This window comes from Oncorhynchus nerka, linkage group LG7 (genome assembly GCF_034236695.1).
Source record: "Oncorhynchus nerka isolate Pitt River linkage group LG7, Oner_Uvic_2.0, whole genome shotgun sequence".
Taxonomy (NCBI): domain Eukaryota; kingdom Metazoa; phylum Chordata; class Actinopteri; order Salmoniformes; family Salmonidae; genus Oncorhynchus; species Oncorhynchus nerka.
The window spans coordinates 93,075,398-93,092,564 of NC_088402.1; the positions used below are offsets into that span (position 1 = coordinate 93,075,398).

Consider the following 17,167-nt stretch of genomic DNA (forward strand, 5'->3'; position numbering starts at 1 on the left):
CTAGGAACAGTGCGTTAACTGGTCTAGGAACAGTGGGTTAACTGGTCTAGGAACAGTGGGTTAACTGGTCTAGGAACAGTGGGTTAACTGGTCTAGGAACAGTGGGTTAACTGGTCTAGGAACAGTGGGTTAACTGGTCTAGGAACAGTGGGTTAACTGGTCTAAGAACAGTGCGTTAACTGGTCTAGGAACAGTGGGTTAACTGGTCTAGGAACAGTGGGTTAACTGGTCTAGGAACAGTGGGTTAACTGCCTTGTTCTGGGGCAGAACGACAGATTTCTACCTTGTCAGCTCTGGGATTCGATCTTGCAACCTTTCGGTTACTAGTCCGACGCTCTAACCACTTGGCTACCCTGTCTCTCCCTAATCTTTTTAATAATAATTTTTGTTTTTAAAACTCTTGCCCTCCCTATTCTCAACTTCCCAAACAAATCAAATAAATAAGATCTGAACTCAAAAAAATACAAAAAAATACATCTATCAGAATACTTTGATTGAAGCTTTATTTCAAAGACATTTATGAATATTATAATATATAGAGTGTTAGAAGGTGTTACTACACTGTTAATAAGCATGAGGCTATCTCTCTATCTCTCTCTATCTCTCTCTATCCATGTCTCTCCATATCTTCATCTGTCTATCTCTCTCTGCTTCTCTCTCCCTCTATATCTCTCTCTCTCTCTCTCTCTCTCTCTCTGCTTCTCTCTCCCTCTATATCTCTCTCTCTCTCTCTCTCTCTCTCTCTCTGTGTCTCTCTCTCTCTCTGCTTCTCTCTCCCTCTATATCTCTCTCTCTCTCTGCTTCTCTCTCCCTCTATATCTCTCTCTCTCTCTCTCTCTCTCTCTCTGTGTCTCTCTCTCTCTGCTTCTCTCTCCCTCTATATCTCTCTCTCTCTCTCTGCTTCTCTCTCCCTCTATATCTCTCTCTCTCTCTCTCTCTGCTTCTCTCTCCCTCTATATCTCTCTCTCTCTCTGTCCATCTGTCTATCTCTCTCTGCTTCTCTCTCCCTCTATATCTCTCTCTCTCTCTGCTTCTCTCTCCCTCTATATCTCTCTCTATCCATCTCTCTCCACATCTCTCTGTCCATCTATATCTCTCTCCGTTTCTCTCTCTATCTCTCTCTATCCATCTCTCTCCATATCTCCATCTCTCTCTCTCCATCTGTCTATCTCTCTCTGCTTCTCTATCGCTCTCTCTCCCTCTATATATCTCTCTCTCCGTCTATATCTATATCTCTCTCTGTTTCTCTCTCTCCATCTCTCTATCTCCGTCTCTCTGTTTATCTATCTCTCTCTGTTTCTCTCTCTCCATCTCTCTCACTGTCTCTCTATCTCTCCCTCTCTACTGTGGCAGGTAGTGTAGGATGTGTTGGACCAGCAGCTCGGGGTCGTGGGTTAGGGCTTGGGAGTCGTAGTTCAGGGCTCTTCTCCTGCGGCTGGGCCTCCCACCAGGCTGGGCCTGTAGTTCGGTGTCGATCCTCTTCATCCTCTGTAACCCCACAGCATGGTTTGGGGTCTTGTGGCCCTCCCTCTCTCCCCCAAGCCATCCAGGGCCCTCTTCCATGTACCCCAGCCTCTTGACCCTCAGAAGCCCCGGAGAGGGCTCCCGGCTGGGGGAGGGAGTAGGAGGGGAGACCAGGGAGCGACGGGATCTGTGGAAGACTGGTTCTGAGGCTGCTCTGACCCCTCCACCCCCACCACCAGACACAGACACCAGGTCCCTCCTCGCCCGGCGGCCTGACGAACCCTGGGGGTTGTTGGGACTAATGCTGGACAGGATCTTGGTTACGAGGTATCTAGAGACACAGGGATAATAACATGAATTATGTTTACATTTTACAACCAAAATATTATACCCTGCTAGCTAGTGTACATTCAATAGCTACATAACTGAGTGTAGAAAATTGCCCCCCTTTTGCCATCAGAAGAGAGGAGGTTCTCTACAAGGTGTCGAAAACATTCCACAGGGATGCTGGCCCATGTTGACGTCAAGTTGGCTGGATGTCCTTTGGGTGGTGGACCATTCTTGATACACACGGGAAACTGTTGAGCGCTAAAAACCCAGCAGCATTGCAGTTCTTGACACACTCGAAACAGCGCGCCGGGCACCTACTACCATACCCCATTCAAAGGTACTTAAATATTTTGACTTGCCCATTCACCCTCTGAATGGCACAGATACACAATCAATGTCTCAAGGCTTAAAAATCCTATTTAACCCGTCTCCTCCTCTTCATCTACACTGATTTTAAGTGGATTTAACAAGTGACATCAATAAGGGATCAGAGCTTTCACCTGGATTCACCTGGTCAGTCTACGTCATGGAATGAGAAGGTGTTCCTAATGTTTTGTACCCTCTGTGTATATTCACATTTCTCTGTGCTCTCTTCCCTCTGTCTCCCTCTTTTCTCTCTTCCTCCCTCTCCTTACCTCAGAGCCTCCTGGTCTTGGTCCTGGCTGCCTGTTTCCAGCCTGTCATCTGTAAACCTGTTGATGGCGGCTGGTAGACCTGGTAACCCGGCCTGCTGCTGCAGCCTCTCCTGCCTGTATCTGTTGAGCAGAGCCTGGGTGAGCTGGGGGTCCAGTAGGCCCTGCCATGGAGCTGCAGCCTGGGGCTTTCCCATTCTCATCCCTTGCTCTGTCTCATCGTAGTCACGGGTATAGGGCCCTTGGAAGTCCCCTGGCCCATGGTCCTCCTCACCTCCCTCCTCTCCGGCAGCTCCTTCAGTTTCACTGAGGAGGCGGAGCAACCCGGCCAGGTACGCAGTTTCCTGTTCATGCCTCTCGTCGTCCTCCACCAATTGTTGCACAGCATGGCCTAAGCCCTGCCCCCTCCACTCCTCTGGTTGATAGAGCAGCTCGTTGCCCCCCCGCCGGGTCAGGACGTCAGCCAACTCCCCAGGATAGGACATCATCCCGGCCTCGTACGGCAGCGAATCACGGAGGTCTCTGCGGAGACGCCTGACCCCGCCTCCTGTGGCGTCCAGACCACGCCCCGCCACGCCACGGGCAGCGGACAATGACTAAGAGGGAGAAAGAGAGAGACAGAAAGAGAGGAGAAACAAAGAGAGAGAGAGAGGAAAGAGAGATACAGAGAGAGAAGAGATAGATAGACAGGATGAGAGAGAGATATTTTGGTTATTTTTAGGACTTTGTAATAGACTAAGACAATGCCGACGCCCACATACATTAACAGTTGAAACTCTGAGATGACACAGCAGTAAGTCTCGCCTGGAGCTCTGAGATGACACAGCAGTAAGTCTCCCCTGAAGCTCTGAGATGACACAGCAGTAAGTCTCCCCTGAAGCTCTGAGATGACACAGAAGTAAGTCTCCCCTGAAGCTCTGAGATGACACAGCAGTAAGTCTCCCCTGGAACTCTGAGATGACAGTAGCAGTAAGTCTCCCCTGAAGCTCTGAGATGACACAGCAGTAAGTCTCGCCTGAAGCTCTGAGATGACACAGCAGTAAGTCTCCCCTGAAGCTCTGAGATGACACAGCAGTAAGTCTCCCCTGAATCTCTGAGATGACACAGCAGTAAGTCTCCCCTGAATCTCTGAGATGACACAGCAGTAAGTCTCCCCTGAAGCTCTGAGATGACACAGCAGTAAGTCTCCCCTGAAGCTCTGAGATGACACAGCAGTAAGTCTCCCCTGAAGCTCTGATATGACACAGCAGTAAGTCCGGGTTGGAGCGAGCGGTCGCATCCGCACTTCGGTCCGCAGGTAGTATAACTTTTCATTACATTTCATTACATTTCATTATAGTACAACGGTTTGATTTGTCTAATCTTAGCAATTTCTTCTTAGCTAGCTACATAGCCGTCTTTGTACCAAAGATAATTGCGTAATTATCGTATTTCGTCGTCCTAACGTAGTCTACACTGCTATCTGCCCAGCAGCTAGCCAGCTAGCAAACGTCCACCGTCTACCGAATAGCAGCACTGTAGAAACTGTAGAAACTATTACACTCAACTGAACGACTTGATTAGTGTAGTGTTAGTGTAGTGTTAGCTAGCTACATAGTTGTCTTTGCTGTCTTCGTATCCAAGATAATTGTGTAGTTTAGAGTGTGTAGTCTTAGAGTGATTATCTTAATTTACCGAGGTTAGCTAGCCAGCTATTTGTCGTCCTTAACGTAGGAGACACTGCTAGCTAGCCAACAGCTAGCCAACGTCTACCGAATAGAACTTCCGCACTCAACAACCCGGTCGCATTCCGCTTCGCTCCACAGGTAGTATCACATTTTCATTTCATTTCATTACAGTACAACGGTTTGATTTGTTTGATCGTAGCTAGCTACATAGCTAGCTACATAGCCGTCTTTGTATCAAAGATAATTGTGTAGTCTAGAGCAATTTTCTAGGTTAGCTAGCCAGCTATTGTCGTTCTTTTAACGCAACGTAACGTAATCAACACTGCTAGCTAACCAGCTAGCCCCCGAATAGCAGCACTGTAGAAACCATTACACTCAACGGAACGACTTGATTAGTGTAGTGTCAACAACGCAGCCACTGCCAGCTAGCCTACAAAGTCAACAACGCAGCCAATGCCAACTAGCCTACTTCAGCAGTACTGTATCATTTTAATAATTTTAGTCAATAAGATTCTTGCTACGTAAGCTTAACTTTCTGAACATTCGAGACGTGTAGTCCACTTGTCATTCCAATCTCCTTTGCATTAGCGTAGCCTCTTCTGTAGCCTGTCAACTATGTGTCTGTCCATCCCTGTTCTCTCCTCTCTGCACAGACCATACAAACGCTCCACACCGCGTGGCCGCGGCCACCCTAATCTGGTGGTCCCAGCGCGCACGACCCACATGGAGTTCCAGGTCTCCGGTAGCCTCTGGAACTGCCGATCTGCGGCCAACAAGGCAGAGTTCATCACAGCCTATGCCTCCCTCCAGTCCCTCGACTTCTTGGCACTGACGGAAACATGGATCACCACAGATAACACTGCTACTCCTACTGCTCTCTCTTCGTCCGCCCACGTGTTCTCGCACACCCCGAGAGCTTCTGGTCAGCGGGGTGGTGGCACCGGGATCCTCATCTCTCCCAAGTGGTCATTCTCTCTTTCTCCCCTTACCCATCTGTCTATCGCCTCCTTTGAATTCCATGCTGTCACAGTTACCAGCCCTTTCAAGCTTAACATCCTTATCATGTATCGCCCTCCAGGTTCCCTCGGAGAGTTCATCAATGAGCTTGATGCCTTGATAAGCTCCTTTCCTGAGGACGGCTCACCTCTCACAGTTCTGGGCGACTTTAACCTCCCCCGTCTACCTTTGACTCATTCCTCTCTGCCTCCTTCTTTCCACTCCTCTCCTCTTTTGACCTCACCCTCTCACCTTCCCCCTACTCACAAGGCAGGCAATACGCTCGACCTCATCTTTACTAGATGCTGTTCTTCCACTAACCTCATTGCAACTCCCCTCCAAGTCTCCGACCACTACCTTGTATCCTTTTCCCTCTCGCTCTCATCCAACACTTCCCACACTGCCCCTACTCGGATGGTATCGCGCCGTCCCAACCTTCGCTCTCTCTCCCCGCTACTCTCTCCTCTTCCATCCTATCATCTCTTCCCTCTGCTCAAACCTTCTCCAACCTATCTCCTGATTCTGCCTCCTCAACCCTCCTCTCCTCCCTTTCTGCATCCTTTGACTCTCTTTGTCCCCTATCCTCCAGGCCGGCTCGGTCCTCCCCCTCCCGCTCCGTGGCTCGACGACTCATTGCGAGCTCACAGAACAGGGCTCCGGGCAGCCGAGCGGAAATGGAGGAAAACTCGCCTCCCTGCGGACCTGGCATCCTTTCACTCCCTCCTCTCTACATTTTCCTCTTCTGTCTCTGCTGCTAAAGCCACTTTCTACCACTCTAAATTCCAAGCATCTGCCTCTAACCCTAGGAAGCTCTTTGCCACCTTCTCCTCCCTCCTGAATCCTCCTCCCCCCCCCCTCCCCTCTCTGCAGATGACTTCGTCAACCATTTTGAAAAGAAGGTCGACGACATCCGATCCTCGTTTGCTAAGTCAAACGACACCGCTGGTTCTGCTCACACTGCCCTACCCTGTGCTCTGACCTCTTTCTCCCCTCTCTCTCCAGATGAAATCTCGCGTCTTGTGACGGCCGGCCGCCCAACAACCTGCCCGCTTGACCCTATCCCCTCCTCTCTTCTCCAGACCATTTCCGGAGACCTTCTCCCTTACCTCACCTCGCTCATCAACTCATCCCTGACCGCTGGCTACGTCCCTTCCGTCTTCAAGAGAGCGAGAGTTGCACCCCTTCTGAAAAAACCTACACTCGATCCCTCCGATGTCAACAACTACAGACCAGTATCCCTTCTTTCTTTTCTCTCCAAAACTCTTGAACGTGCCGTCCTTGGCCAGCTCTCCCGCTATCTCTCTCAGAATGACCTTCTTGATCCAAATCAGTCAGGTTTCAAGACTAGTCATTCAACTGAGACTGCTCTTCTCTGTATCACGGAGGCACTCCGCACTGCTAAAGCTAACTCTCTCTCCTCTGCTCTCATCCTTCTAGACCTATCGGCTGCCTTCGATACTGTGAACCATCAGATCCTCCTCTCCACCCTCTCCGAGTTGGGCATCTCCGGCGCGGCCCACGCTTGGATTGCGTCCTACCTGACAGGTCGCTCCTACCAGGTGGCGTGGCGAGAATCTGTCTCCTCACCACGCGCTCTCACCACTGGTGTCCCCCAGGGCTCTGTTCTAGGCCCTCTCCTATTCTCGCTATACACCAAGTCACTTGGCTCTGTCATAACCTCACATGGTCTCTCCTATCATTGCTATGCAGACGACACACAATTAATCTTCTCCTTTCCCCCTTCTGATGACCAGGTGGCGAATCGCATCTCTGCATGTCTGGCAGACATATCAGTGTGGATGACGGATCACCACCTCAAGCTGAACCTCGGCAAGACGGAGCTGCTCTTCCTCCCGGGAAGGACTGCCCGTTCCATGATCTCGCCATCACGGTTGACAACTCCATTGTGTCCTCCTCCCAGAGCGCTAAGAACCTTGGCGTGGTCCTGGACAACACCCTGTCGTTCTCAACTAACATCAAGGCGGTGGCCCGTTCCTGTAGGTTCATGCTCTACAACATCCGCAGAGTACGACCCTGCCTCACACAGGAAGCAGCGCAGGTCCTAATCCAGGCACTTGTCATCTCCCGTCTGGATTACTGCAACTCGCTGTTGGCTGGGCTCCTGCCTGTGCCATTAAACCCCTACAACTCATCCAGAACGCCGCAGCCCGTCTGGTGTTCAACCTTCCCAAGTTCTCTCACGTCACCCCGCTCCTCCGCTCTCTCCACTGGCTTCCAGTTGAAGCTCGCATCCGCTACAAGACCATGGTGCTTGCCTACGGAGCTGTGAGGGGAACGGCACCTCAGTACCTCCAGGCTCTGATCAGGCCCTACACCCAAACAAGGGCACTGCGTTCATCCACCTCTGGCCTGCTCGCCTCCCTACCACTGAGGAAGTACAGTTCCCGCTCAGCCCAGTCAAAACTGTTCGCTGCTCTGGCCCCCCAATGGTGGAACAAACTCCCTCACGACGCCAGGACAGCGGAGTCAATCACCATCTTCCGGAGACACCTGAAACCCCACCTCTTTAAGGAATACCTAGGATAGGATAAAGTAATCCTTCTCACCCTCCCCCCCCTTAAAAGATTTAGATGCACTATTGTAAAGTGGCTGTTCCACTGGATGTCATAAGGTGAATGCACCAATTTGTAAGTCTCTCTGCTAAATGACTTAAATGTTAATGTTAAATGTCTCCCCTGAAGCTCTGAGATGACACAGCAGTAAGTCTCCCCTGAAGCTCTGAGATGACACAGCAGTAAGTCTCCCCTGAAGCTCTGAGATGACACAGCAGTAAAAGGCTATTTATGCTTGCTCCGTATGGAGGGAGGATGTGACGCAGAGGCTTGTGGAGGCCAAATCGAGCTCCGTACCGCTTCCGATCAAATTGTGTTTTTTTGTTTGTTTCTTTGCGTTGTTTGTAAGTTATTATGTACATAATGTTGCTGCTACCGTCTCTTATGACCTAAAAGAGCTTCTGGACATCAGAACTGTGATTATTCACCAGGAACTGTCAGAATACTTTTTTTCCTTTAACGAGTCCGACGAGCCTGACGTGAACGACATACTGCTCTCCTGGGAACAGGCCCAGATCCCCGTCATTTGTGTGAAGAGAAGGCAGAGAAAAAGGGTCCAGAGGGCGAGCTGGTAGGCGATCGAATAAACCACCACTGCCTTCCATTCTGCTAGCAAACGTGCAATCTTTGGAAAATAAAATCGATGACCTACGCGGAAGATTAAACTACCAACGGGACATTCAAAACAGTAATATCTTATCCTTCACGGAGTCGTGGCTGAACGAAGACATTATCAACATACAGCTGAATGGTTATACGCTGTATCGACAGGACAAAACAGAGGCGTCTGGTAAGACACAGGGCGGGGGCCTATGCATATTTCTAAACAATAGCTGGTGCACGATATCTAAGGAAGTCTCAAGGTTTTGCTTGCCTGGGGTAGAGTATCTATACAAAGCTCTCCCTCGCCCTCCATTCGGCAAATCTGACCATAATTCTACCCTCCAGATTTCTACAAGCAAAAATTAAAGCAGGAAGTACCAGTGACTCGCTCAATACGGAAGTGATCAGATGAAGCAGATTCTAAACTACAGGACTGCTTTGCAGCACAGACTGGAACATGTTCCGGGATTCCTTCGATTGCATTGAGGAGTACATTGGCTTCATCAATAAGTGCGTCGATGACGTCGTCCCCACAGTGTCCGTACGTACATACCCCAACCAGAAGCCATGGATTACAGGCAACATCCGCACTGAGCTAAAGGCTAGAGCGGGACTCTTATAAGAAATCCCGCTATGCCCTCCGACAAACCATCAAACAGACAAAAAGTCAATACAGGACTAAGATCGAATCATACTACACCGGCTCTGACGCTCGTCTGATGTCGCAGGGCTTGCAAACTATTACAGATTACAAAGGGAAGCACAGCCGAGAGCTGCCCAGTGACACGAGACTACCAGACGAGCTAAACTACTTCTATGCTCGCTTCGAGGTAAATAACACTGAAACATGGATGAGAGCACCAGCTGTTCCGGAAGACTGTGTGATTACGCTCTCCGCAGCCGATGTGAGTAAAACCTTTAAACAGGTCAACATTCACAAGGCCGCAGGGCCAGATGGATTACTAGGACGTGTACTGCGAGCATGCTCTGACCAACCAACCAAGTGTCTTCACTGACATTTTCAACCTCTCCCTGTCCGGGTCTGTAATACCAACATGTTTCAAGTAGACCACCATAGTCCCTGTGCGCAGGAACACTAAGGTGACCTGCCTAAATGACTACCGACCCGTAGCACTCACGTCTATAGCCATGAAGTGCTTTGAAAGGCTGGTCATGGCTCACTTTAACACCCTTATCCCAGAAACCCTAGACCCACGCCAATTTGCATAACGCCCTAATAGATCCACAGATGATGCAATCTCTATTGCACTCCACACTGCCCTTTCCTACCTGGAAAAAAGGAACACCTATGTGAGAATGCTGTTCATTGACTAGAGCTCAGCGTTCAACACCATAGTGCCCTCAAAGCTCATCACTAAGTTAAGGACCCTGGGACTGAACAGCTCCCTCTGCAACTGGATCCTGGACTTCCTGACGGGTCGCCCCCCAGGTGGTAAGGGTAGGCAACAACACATCTGGCATGCTGATCCTCAACACAGGTACCCCTCAGGGGTGCGTGCTTAGTCCCCTCCTGTACTCCCTGTTCACTCATGACTGCACGGCCAGGCACGACTCCAACACCATCATTAAGTTTGCCGAGGACACAACAGTCATCAACAACGACGAGACAGCATATAGGGAGGAGATTAGAGACCTGGCCGTGTGTTGCCAGGAAAACAACCTCTCCCTCAATGTGATCAATACAAGACAAAGGAGATGATTGTGGACGAGAGGAAAAAGGGTGCCGAGCACACCCCCATTCTCATATGTAGTGGAGCAGGTCAAGAGCTTCAGATTCCTTGGTGTCCACATCACCAACAAATGGTCCAAATACACCAAGACAGTCCTGAAGAGGGCACGACAACACCTTTTCCCCCCCTCAGGAGACTAAAAAGATTTGGCATTGGTCCTCAAATCCTCAAAAGGTTCTACAGCTGCACCACCGAGAGCATCCTGACTGGTTGCATCACTGCCTGGTATGGCAACTGCTCGGCCTCCGACAGCAAGGCACTACAGAGAGTAATGCGTACAGCCCAGTACATCACTGGGGCCAAGCTTCCTGCCATCCAGGACCTCCATACCAGGCGGTGTCAGAGGAAGGCCCTAAAAATTGTCAAAGACTCCAGCCACCCTAGTCATAGACTGTTCTCTCTGATACCGCACGGCAAGCGGTACCGGAGTGCCAAGTCTAGGTCCAAGAGGCTTCTAAACAGCTTCTACCCCCAAGCCATAAGACTATTTGCATTGCCCCCCCCCCTCTTTACACCACTGCTACTCTCTGTTGTTATCATCTATGCATAGTCACTTTAATAACTCTACCTACATGTACATATTACCTAAATGAACCGGTGCCCCCGCACATTGACTCTGTACAGGTACCCCCCTGTATATAGCCTCCACATTGACTCTGTACAGGTACCCCCCTGTATATAGCCTCCACATTGACTCTGTACAGGTACCCCCTGTATATAACCTCCACATTGACTCTGTACCAGTACCCCCTGTATATAGCCTCCACATTGACTCTGTACAGGTACCCCCCTGTATATAGCCTCCACGTTGACTCTGTACCAGTACCCCCTGTATATAGCCTCCACATTGACTCTGTACAGGTACCCCCCTGTATATAGCCTCCACATTGACTCTGTACAGGTACCCCCCTGTATATAGTCTCCACATTGACTCTGTACCGGTACCCCCTGTATATAGCCTCCACATTGACTCTGTACCAGTACCCCCTGTATATAGCCTCCACATTGACTCTGTACAGGTACCCCCTGTATATAGCCTCCACATTGACTCTGTACCAGTACCCCCTGTATATAGCCTCCACATTGACTCTGTACTGGTACCCCTGTATATAGCCTGCACATTGACTCTGTACCGGTACCCCCTGTATATAGCCTCCACATTGACTCTGTACTGGTACCCCCTGTATATAGCCTCCACATTGACTCTGTACTGGTACCCCCTGTATATAGCCTCCACATTGACTCTGTACTGGTACCCCCTGTATATAGCCTCCACATTGACTCTGTACCGGTACCCCCTGTATATAGCCTCCACATTGACTCTGTACCGGTACCTCCTGTATATAGCCTCCACATTGACTTTGTACCGGTACCCCCTGTATATAGCCTCCACATTGACTCTGTACCGGTACCCCCTGTATATAACCTCCACATTGACTCTGTACCGGTACCCCCTGTATATAGCCTCCTCATTGACTCTGTACTGGTACCCCCTGTATATAGCCTCCACATTGACTCTGTACAGGTACCCCCTGTATATAGCCTCCACATTGACTCTGTACCGGTAACCCCTGTATATAGCCTCCTCATTGACTCTGTACAGGTACCCCCTGTATATAGCCTCCACATTGACTCTGTACCGGTACCCCCTGTATATAGCCTCCACATTGACTCTGTACTGGTACCCCCTGTATATAGCCTCCACATTGACTCTGTACTGGTACCCCCTGTATATAGCCTCCACATTGACTCTGTACAGGTACCCCCTGTATATAGCCTCCACATTGACTCTGTACCGGTAACCCCTGTATATAGCCTCCACACTGACTGTACCGGTACCCCCTGTATATAGCCTCCACACTGACTCTGTACAGGTACCCCCTGTATATAGCCTCCACATTGACTCTGTACCGGTAACCCCTGTATATAGCCTCCACACTGACTGTACCGGTACCCCCCTGTATATAGTCTCCACATTGACTCTGTACTGGTACCCCCTGTATATAGCCTCCACATTGACTCTGTACTGGTACCCCCTGTATATAGCCTCCTCATTGACTCTGTACCGGTACCCCCTGTATATAGCCTCCACATTGACTCTGTACCGGTACCCCCTGTATATAGCCTCCACATTGACTCTGTACTGGTACCCCCTGTATATAGCCTCCACATTGACTCTGTACTGGTACCCCCTGTATATAGCCTCCACATTGACTCTGTACAGGTACCCCCTGTATATAGCCTCCACATTGACTCTGTACCGGTAACCCCTGTATATAGCCTCCACACTGACTGTACCGGTACCCCCTGTACATAGCCTCCACATTGACTCTGTACCGGTACCCCCTGTATATAGCCTCCACATTGACTCTGTACTGGTACCCCCTGTATATAGCCTCCACATTGACTCTGTACCGGTACCCCCTGTATATAACCTCCACATTGACTCTGTACCGGTACCCCCTGTATATAGCCTCCTCATTGACTCTGTACTGGTACCCCCTGTATATAGCCTCCACATTGACTCTGTACAGGTACCCCCTGTATATAGCCTCCACATTGACTCTGTACCGGTAACCCCTGTATATAGCCTCCTCATTGACTCTGTACAGGTACCCCCTGTATATAGCCTCCACATTGACTCTGTACCGGTACCCCCTGTATATAGCCTCCACATTGACTCTGTACTGGTACCCCCTGTATATAGCCTCCACATTGACTCTGTACTGGTACCCCCTGTATATAGCCTCCACATTGACTCTGTACAGGTACCCCCTGTATATAGCCTCCACATTGACTCTGTACCGGTAACCCCTGTATATAGCCTCCACACTGACTGTACCGGTACCCCCTGTATATAGCCTCCACACTGACTCTGTACAGGTACCCCCTGTATATAGCCTCCACATTGACTCTGTACCGGTAACCCCTGTATATAGCCTCCACACTGACTGTACCGGTACCCCCCTGTATATAGTCTCCACATTGACTCTGTACTGGTACCCCCTGTATATAGCCTCCACATTGACTCTGTACTGGTACCCCCCTGTATATAGCCTCCTCATTGACTCTGTACAGGTACCCCCTGTATATAGCCTCCACATTGACTCTGTACCGGTACCCCCTGTATATAGCCTCCACATTGACTCTGTACTGGTACCCCTGTATATAGCCTCCACATTGACTCTGTACTGGTACCCCTGTATATAGCCTCCACATTGACTCTGTACAGGTACCCCTGTATATAGCCTCCACATTGACTCTGTACCGGTAACCCCTGTATATAGCCTCCACACTGACTGTACCGGTACCCCCTGTACATATCCTCCACATTGACTCTGTACCGGTACCCCCTGTATATAGCCTCCACATTGACTCTGTACCGGTACCCCCTGTACATAGCCTCCACATTGACTCTGTACCGGTACCTCCTGTATATAGCCTCCACATTGACTTTGTACCGGTACCCCCTGTATATAGCCTCCACATTGACTCTGTACCGGTACCCCCTGTATATAGCCTCCACATTGACTCTGTACCGGTACCCCCTGTATATAGCCTCCTCATTGACTCTGTACTGGTACCCCCTGTATATAGCCTCCACATTGACTCTGTACAGGTACCCCCTGTATATAGCCTCCACATTGACTCTGTACCGGTAACCCCTGTATATAGCCTCCTCATTGACTCTGTACAGGTACCCCCTGTATATAGCCTCCACATTGACTCTGTACCGGTACCCCCTGTATATAGCCTCCACATTGACTCTGTACTGGTACCCCCTGTATATTGCCTCCACATTGACTCTGTACTGGTACCCCCTGTATATAGCCTCCACATTGACTCTGTACAGGTACCCCCTGTATATAGCCTCCACATTGACTCTGTACCGGTAACCCCTGTATATAGCCTCCACACTGACTGTACCGGTACCCCCTGTATATAGCCTCCACACTGACTCTGTACAGGTACCCCCTGTATATAGCCTCCACATTGACTCTGTACTGGTACCCCCTGTATATAGCCTCCACATTGACTCTGTACTGGTACCCCCTGTATATAGCCTCCACATTGACTCTGTACCGGTACCACCTGTATATAGTCTCCACATTGACTCTGTACCGGTACCCCCCTGTATATAGCCTCCACATTGACTCTGTACAGGTACCCCCTGTATATAGCCTCCACATTGACTCTGTACAGGTACCCCCTGTATATAGTCTCCACATTGACTCTGTACCGGTACCCCCTGTATATAGCCTCTACATTGACTCTGTACCGGTACCACCTGTATATAGCCTCCACATTGACTCTGTACCGGTACCCCCTGTATATAGCCTCCACATTGACTCTGTACCGGTACCCCTGTATATAGCCTCCACATTGACTCTGTACCGGTACCCCCTGTATATAGCCTCCACATTGACTCTGTACCGGTACCCCCTGTATATAGCCTCCACATTGACTCTGTACCGTAATACCCTGTATATAGCCTCCACATTGACTCTGTACTGGTACCCCCTGTATATAGCCTCCACATTGACTCTGTACTGGTACCCCCTGTATATAGCCTCCACATTGACTCTGTACCGGTACCCCCTGTATATAGCCTCCACATTGACTCTGTACAGGTACCCCCTGTATATAGCCTCCACATTGACTCTGTACCGGTACCCCTGTATATAGCCTCCACATTGACTCTGTACAGGTACCCCCTGTATATAGCCTCCACATTGACTCTGTACCGGTACCCCCCCTGTATATAGTCTCGCTGTTGTTATTTTACTGCTGCTCTTTAATTACTTGTTACTTTTATTTCTTATTCATATTTTGTATTTATTTCATATATTTTTTTTAAAACTGCATTGTTGGTTAGGGAGCATTTCACTGTATTCAGCGCATGTGACTAATGCAATTTGATAAGATTTGATTTTGATTTGCTGGGGACAATAAAAGGCCACTCTAAAATGTTCAGTTTTGTCACAAAACACAATGCCACAGATTTCTCCAAGTTTTGAGGGAGCGTACAATTGGCATGCTGACTGCAGGAATGTCCAACAGAGCTGTTGCCAGAGAAATGAATGTTAATTTCTCTACCATAAGCAATGTCGTTTTAGAGAATTTGGCAGTATGTCCAACCAGACTCACGACCAAATGTAACCACCACCAGCCCAGGATCTCCGCGTTCGACTTCTTCACCCGTGGGATCGTCTGAGACCAGCCACCAGGACAGATGATGAAATTGTGGGATCGTCTGAGACCAGCCACCCGGACAGCTGATGAAATTGTGGGATCGTCTGAGACCAGCCACCCGGACAGCTGATGAAATTGTGGGATCGTCTGAGACCAGCCACCCGGACAGCTGATGAAACTGTGGGATCGTCTGAGACCAGCCACCCGGACAGCTGATGAAACTGTGGGATCATCTGAGACCAGCCACCTGGACAGCTGATGAAACTGGGGGCTTGTACAACCAAATAATTTCTGCACATACTCCCAGAAACCATCTCAGGTAAAATCATCTGCGTGCTCGTCGTCCTCACCAGGGTTCAGGGTTCAGGGTTGTAACAGATTTCAGTGGTCAAATGTTCACCTTCAATGACCAATGGCAACGCTGGAGAAGTGTGCTCTTCACGGGTGAATCCCGGTTTCAACTGTACCAGGCAGATGGCAGACAGCATGTGTGGCGTCGTGTGGGTGAGCGGTTTGCTGTTGTCAACGTTGTGAACAGAGGGCCCCATGGTGACGGTGGGGTTGTGGTATGGTGTTTGCTGATGTCAACGTTGTGAACAGAGGGCCCCATGGTGGCGGTGGTGGTTATGGTATGGTGTTTGCTGATGTCAACGTTGTGAACAGAGGGCCCCATGGTGGAGGTGGGGTTATGGTATGGTGTTTGCTGATGTCAACGTTGTGAACAGAGGGCCCCATGGTGGAGGTGGGGTTGTGGTATGGTGTTTGCTGATGTCAACGTTGTGAACAGAGGGTCCCATGGTGGAGGTGGGGTTATGGTATGGTGTTTGCTGATGTCAACGTTGTGAACAGAGGGTCCCATGGTGACGGTGGGGTTATGGTATGGTGTTTGCTGATGTCAACGTTGTGAACAGAGGGTCCCATGGTGACGGTGGGGTTATGGTATGGTGTTTGCTGATGTCAACGTTGTGAACAGAGGGCCCCATGGTGGAGGTGGGGTTATGGTATGGTGTTTGCTGATGTCAACGTTGTGAACAGAGGGCCCCATGGTGGAGGTGGGGTTATGGTATGGTGTTTTCTGATGTCAACGTTGTGAACAGAGGGTCCCATGGTGACGGTGGGGTTATGGTATGGTGTTTGCTGATGTCAACGTTGTGAACAGAGGGCCCCATGGTGGAGGTGGGGTTATGGTATGGTGTTTGCTGATGTCAACGTTGTGAACAGAGTGCCCCATGGTGGCGGTGGGGTTATGGGTAATGGCAGCCATAAGCTACGGAAAACGAACACAATTTCATTTGATCAATGGCAATTTGAATGCACAGAGATACCGTGACGAGATCCTGAGGCCCATTGCAGTGCCATTCATCTGCCGCCATCACCTCATGTTTCAGCATGATAATGCATGGCCCCATGTCACAATGATCAGTACACAATTCCTGGACGCTGAAAATGTCCCAGCTCCAACCCCCTTACTCTCCTCCTCCTAACCTCCCCACCGCCTCCTCTACCTCCACATCACCTCCTCTACCTCTATATCACCTCCTCTACCTCTATATCACATCCTCTACCGCTATATCTCCTCCTCTACATCTATATCACCTCCTCTATATCTCCTCCTCTACCTCTATATCACCTCCTCTACCTCTATATATCCTCCTCTACATCACCTTCTCTACATCACCTCCTCTACCTCTATATCACCTCCTCTACCTCTATATATCCTCCTCTACCTCTATATATCCTCCTCTACATCACCTTCTCTACATCACCTCCTCTACCTCTATATATCCTCCTCTACCTCTATATATCCTCCTCTACATCACCTTCTCTACCTCTACATCACCTCCTGGTACCTCTATATCTCCTCCTCTACCTCTACATCTCCTCCTCTACCTCTATATCTCCTCCTCTACCTCTATATCTCCTCCTCTACCTCTACATCACCTCCTCTACCTCTACAT

The 17,167-nt window shown here is 49.7% G+C and overlaps 1 protein-coding gene across 1 annotated transcript in view; it reads right to left on the reverse strand.

The window, feature by feature from the left end:
- Window positions 1-486: 486 nt before the first annotated feature.
- pcsk1nl (proprotein convertase subtilisin/kexin type 1 inhibitor, like) overlaps window positions 487-17,167 on the reverse strand; it is a 28,820-nt gene continuing 12,139 nt past the window's right edge. The window contains exons 2-3 of the mRNA XM_065020979.1: window positions 2,430-3,022; window positions 487-1,795 (exon numbers count right to left, since the gene is read on the reverse strand). Of these exons, the coding sequence (XP_064877051.1) occupies window positions 1,342-1,795; window positions 2,430-3,022 (1,047 nt within the window). The 3' untranslated portion in view covers window positions 487-1,341. The remainder of the gene's footprint in view (window positions 1,796-2,429; window positions 3,023-17,167) is intronic.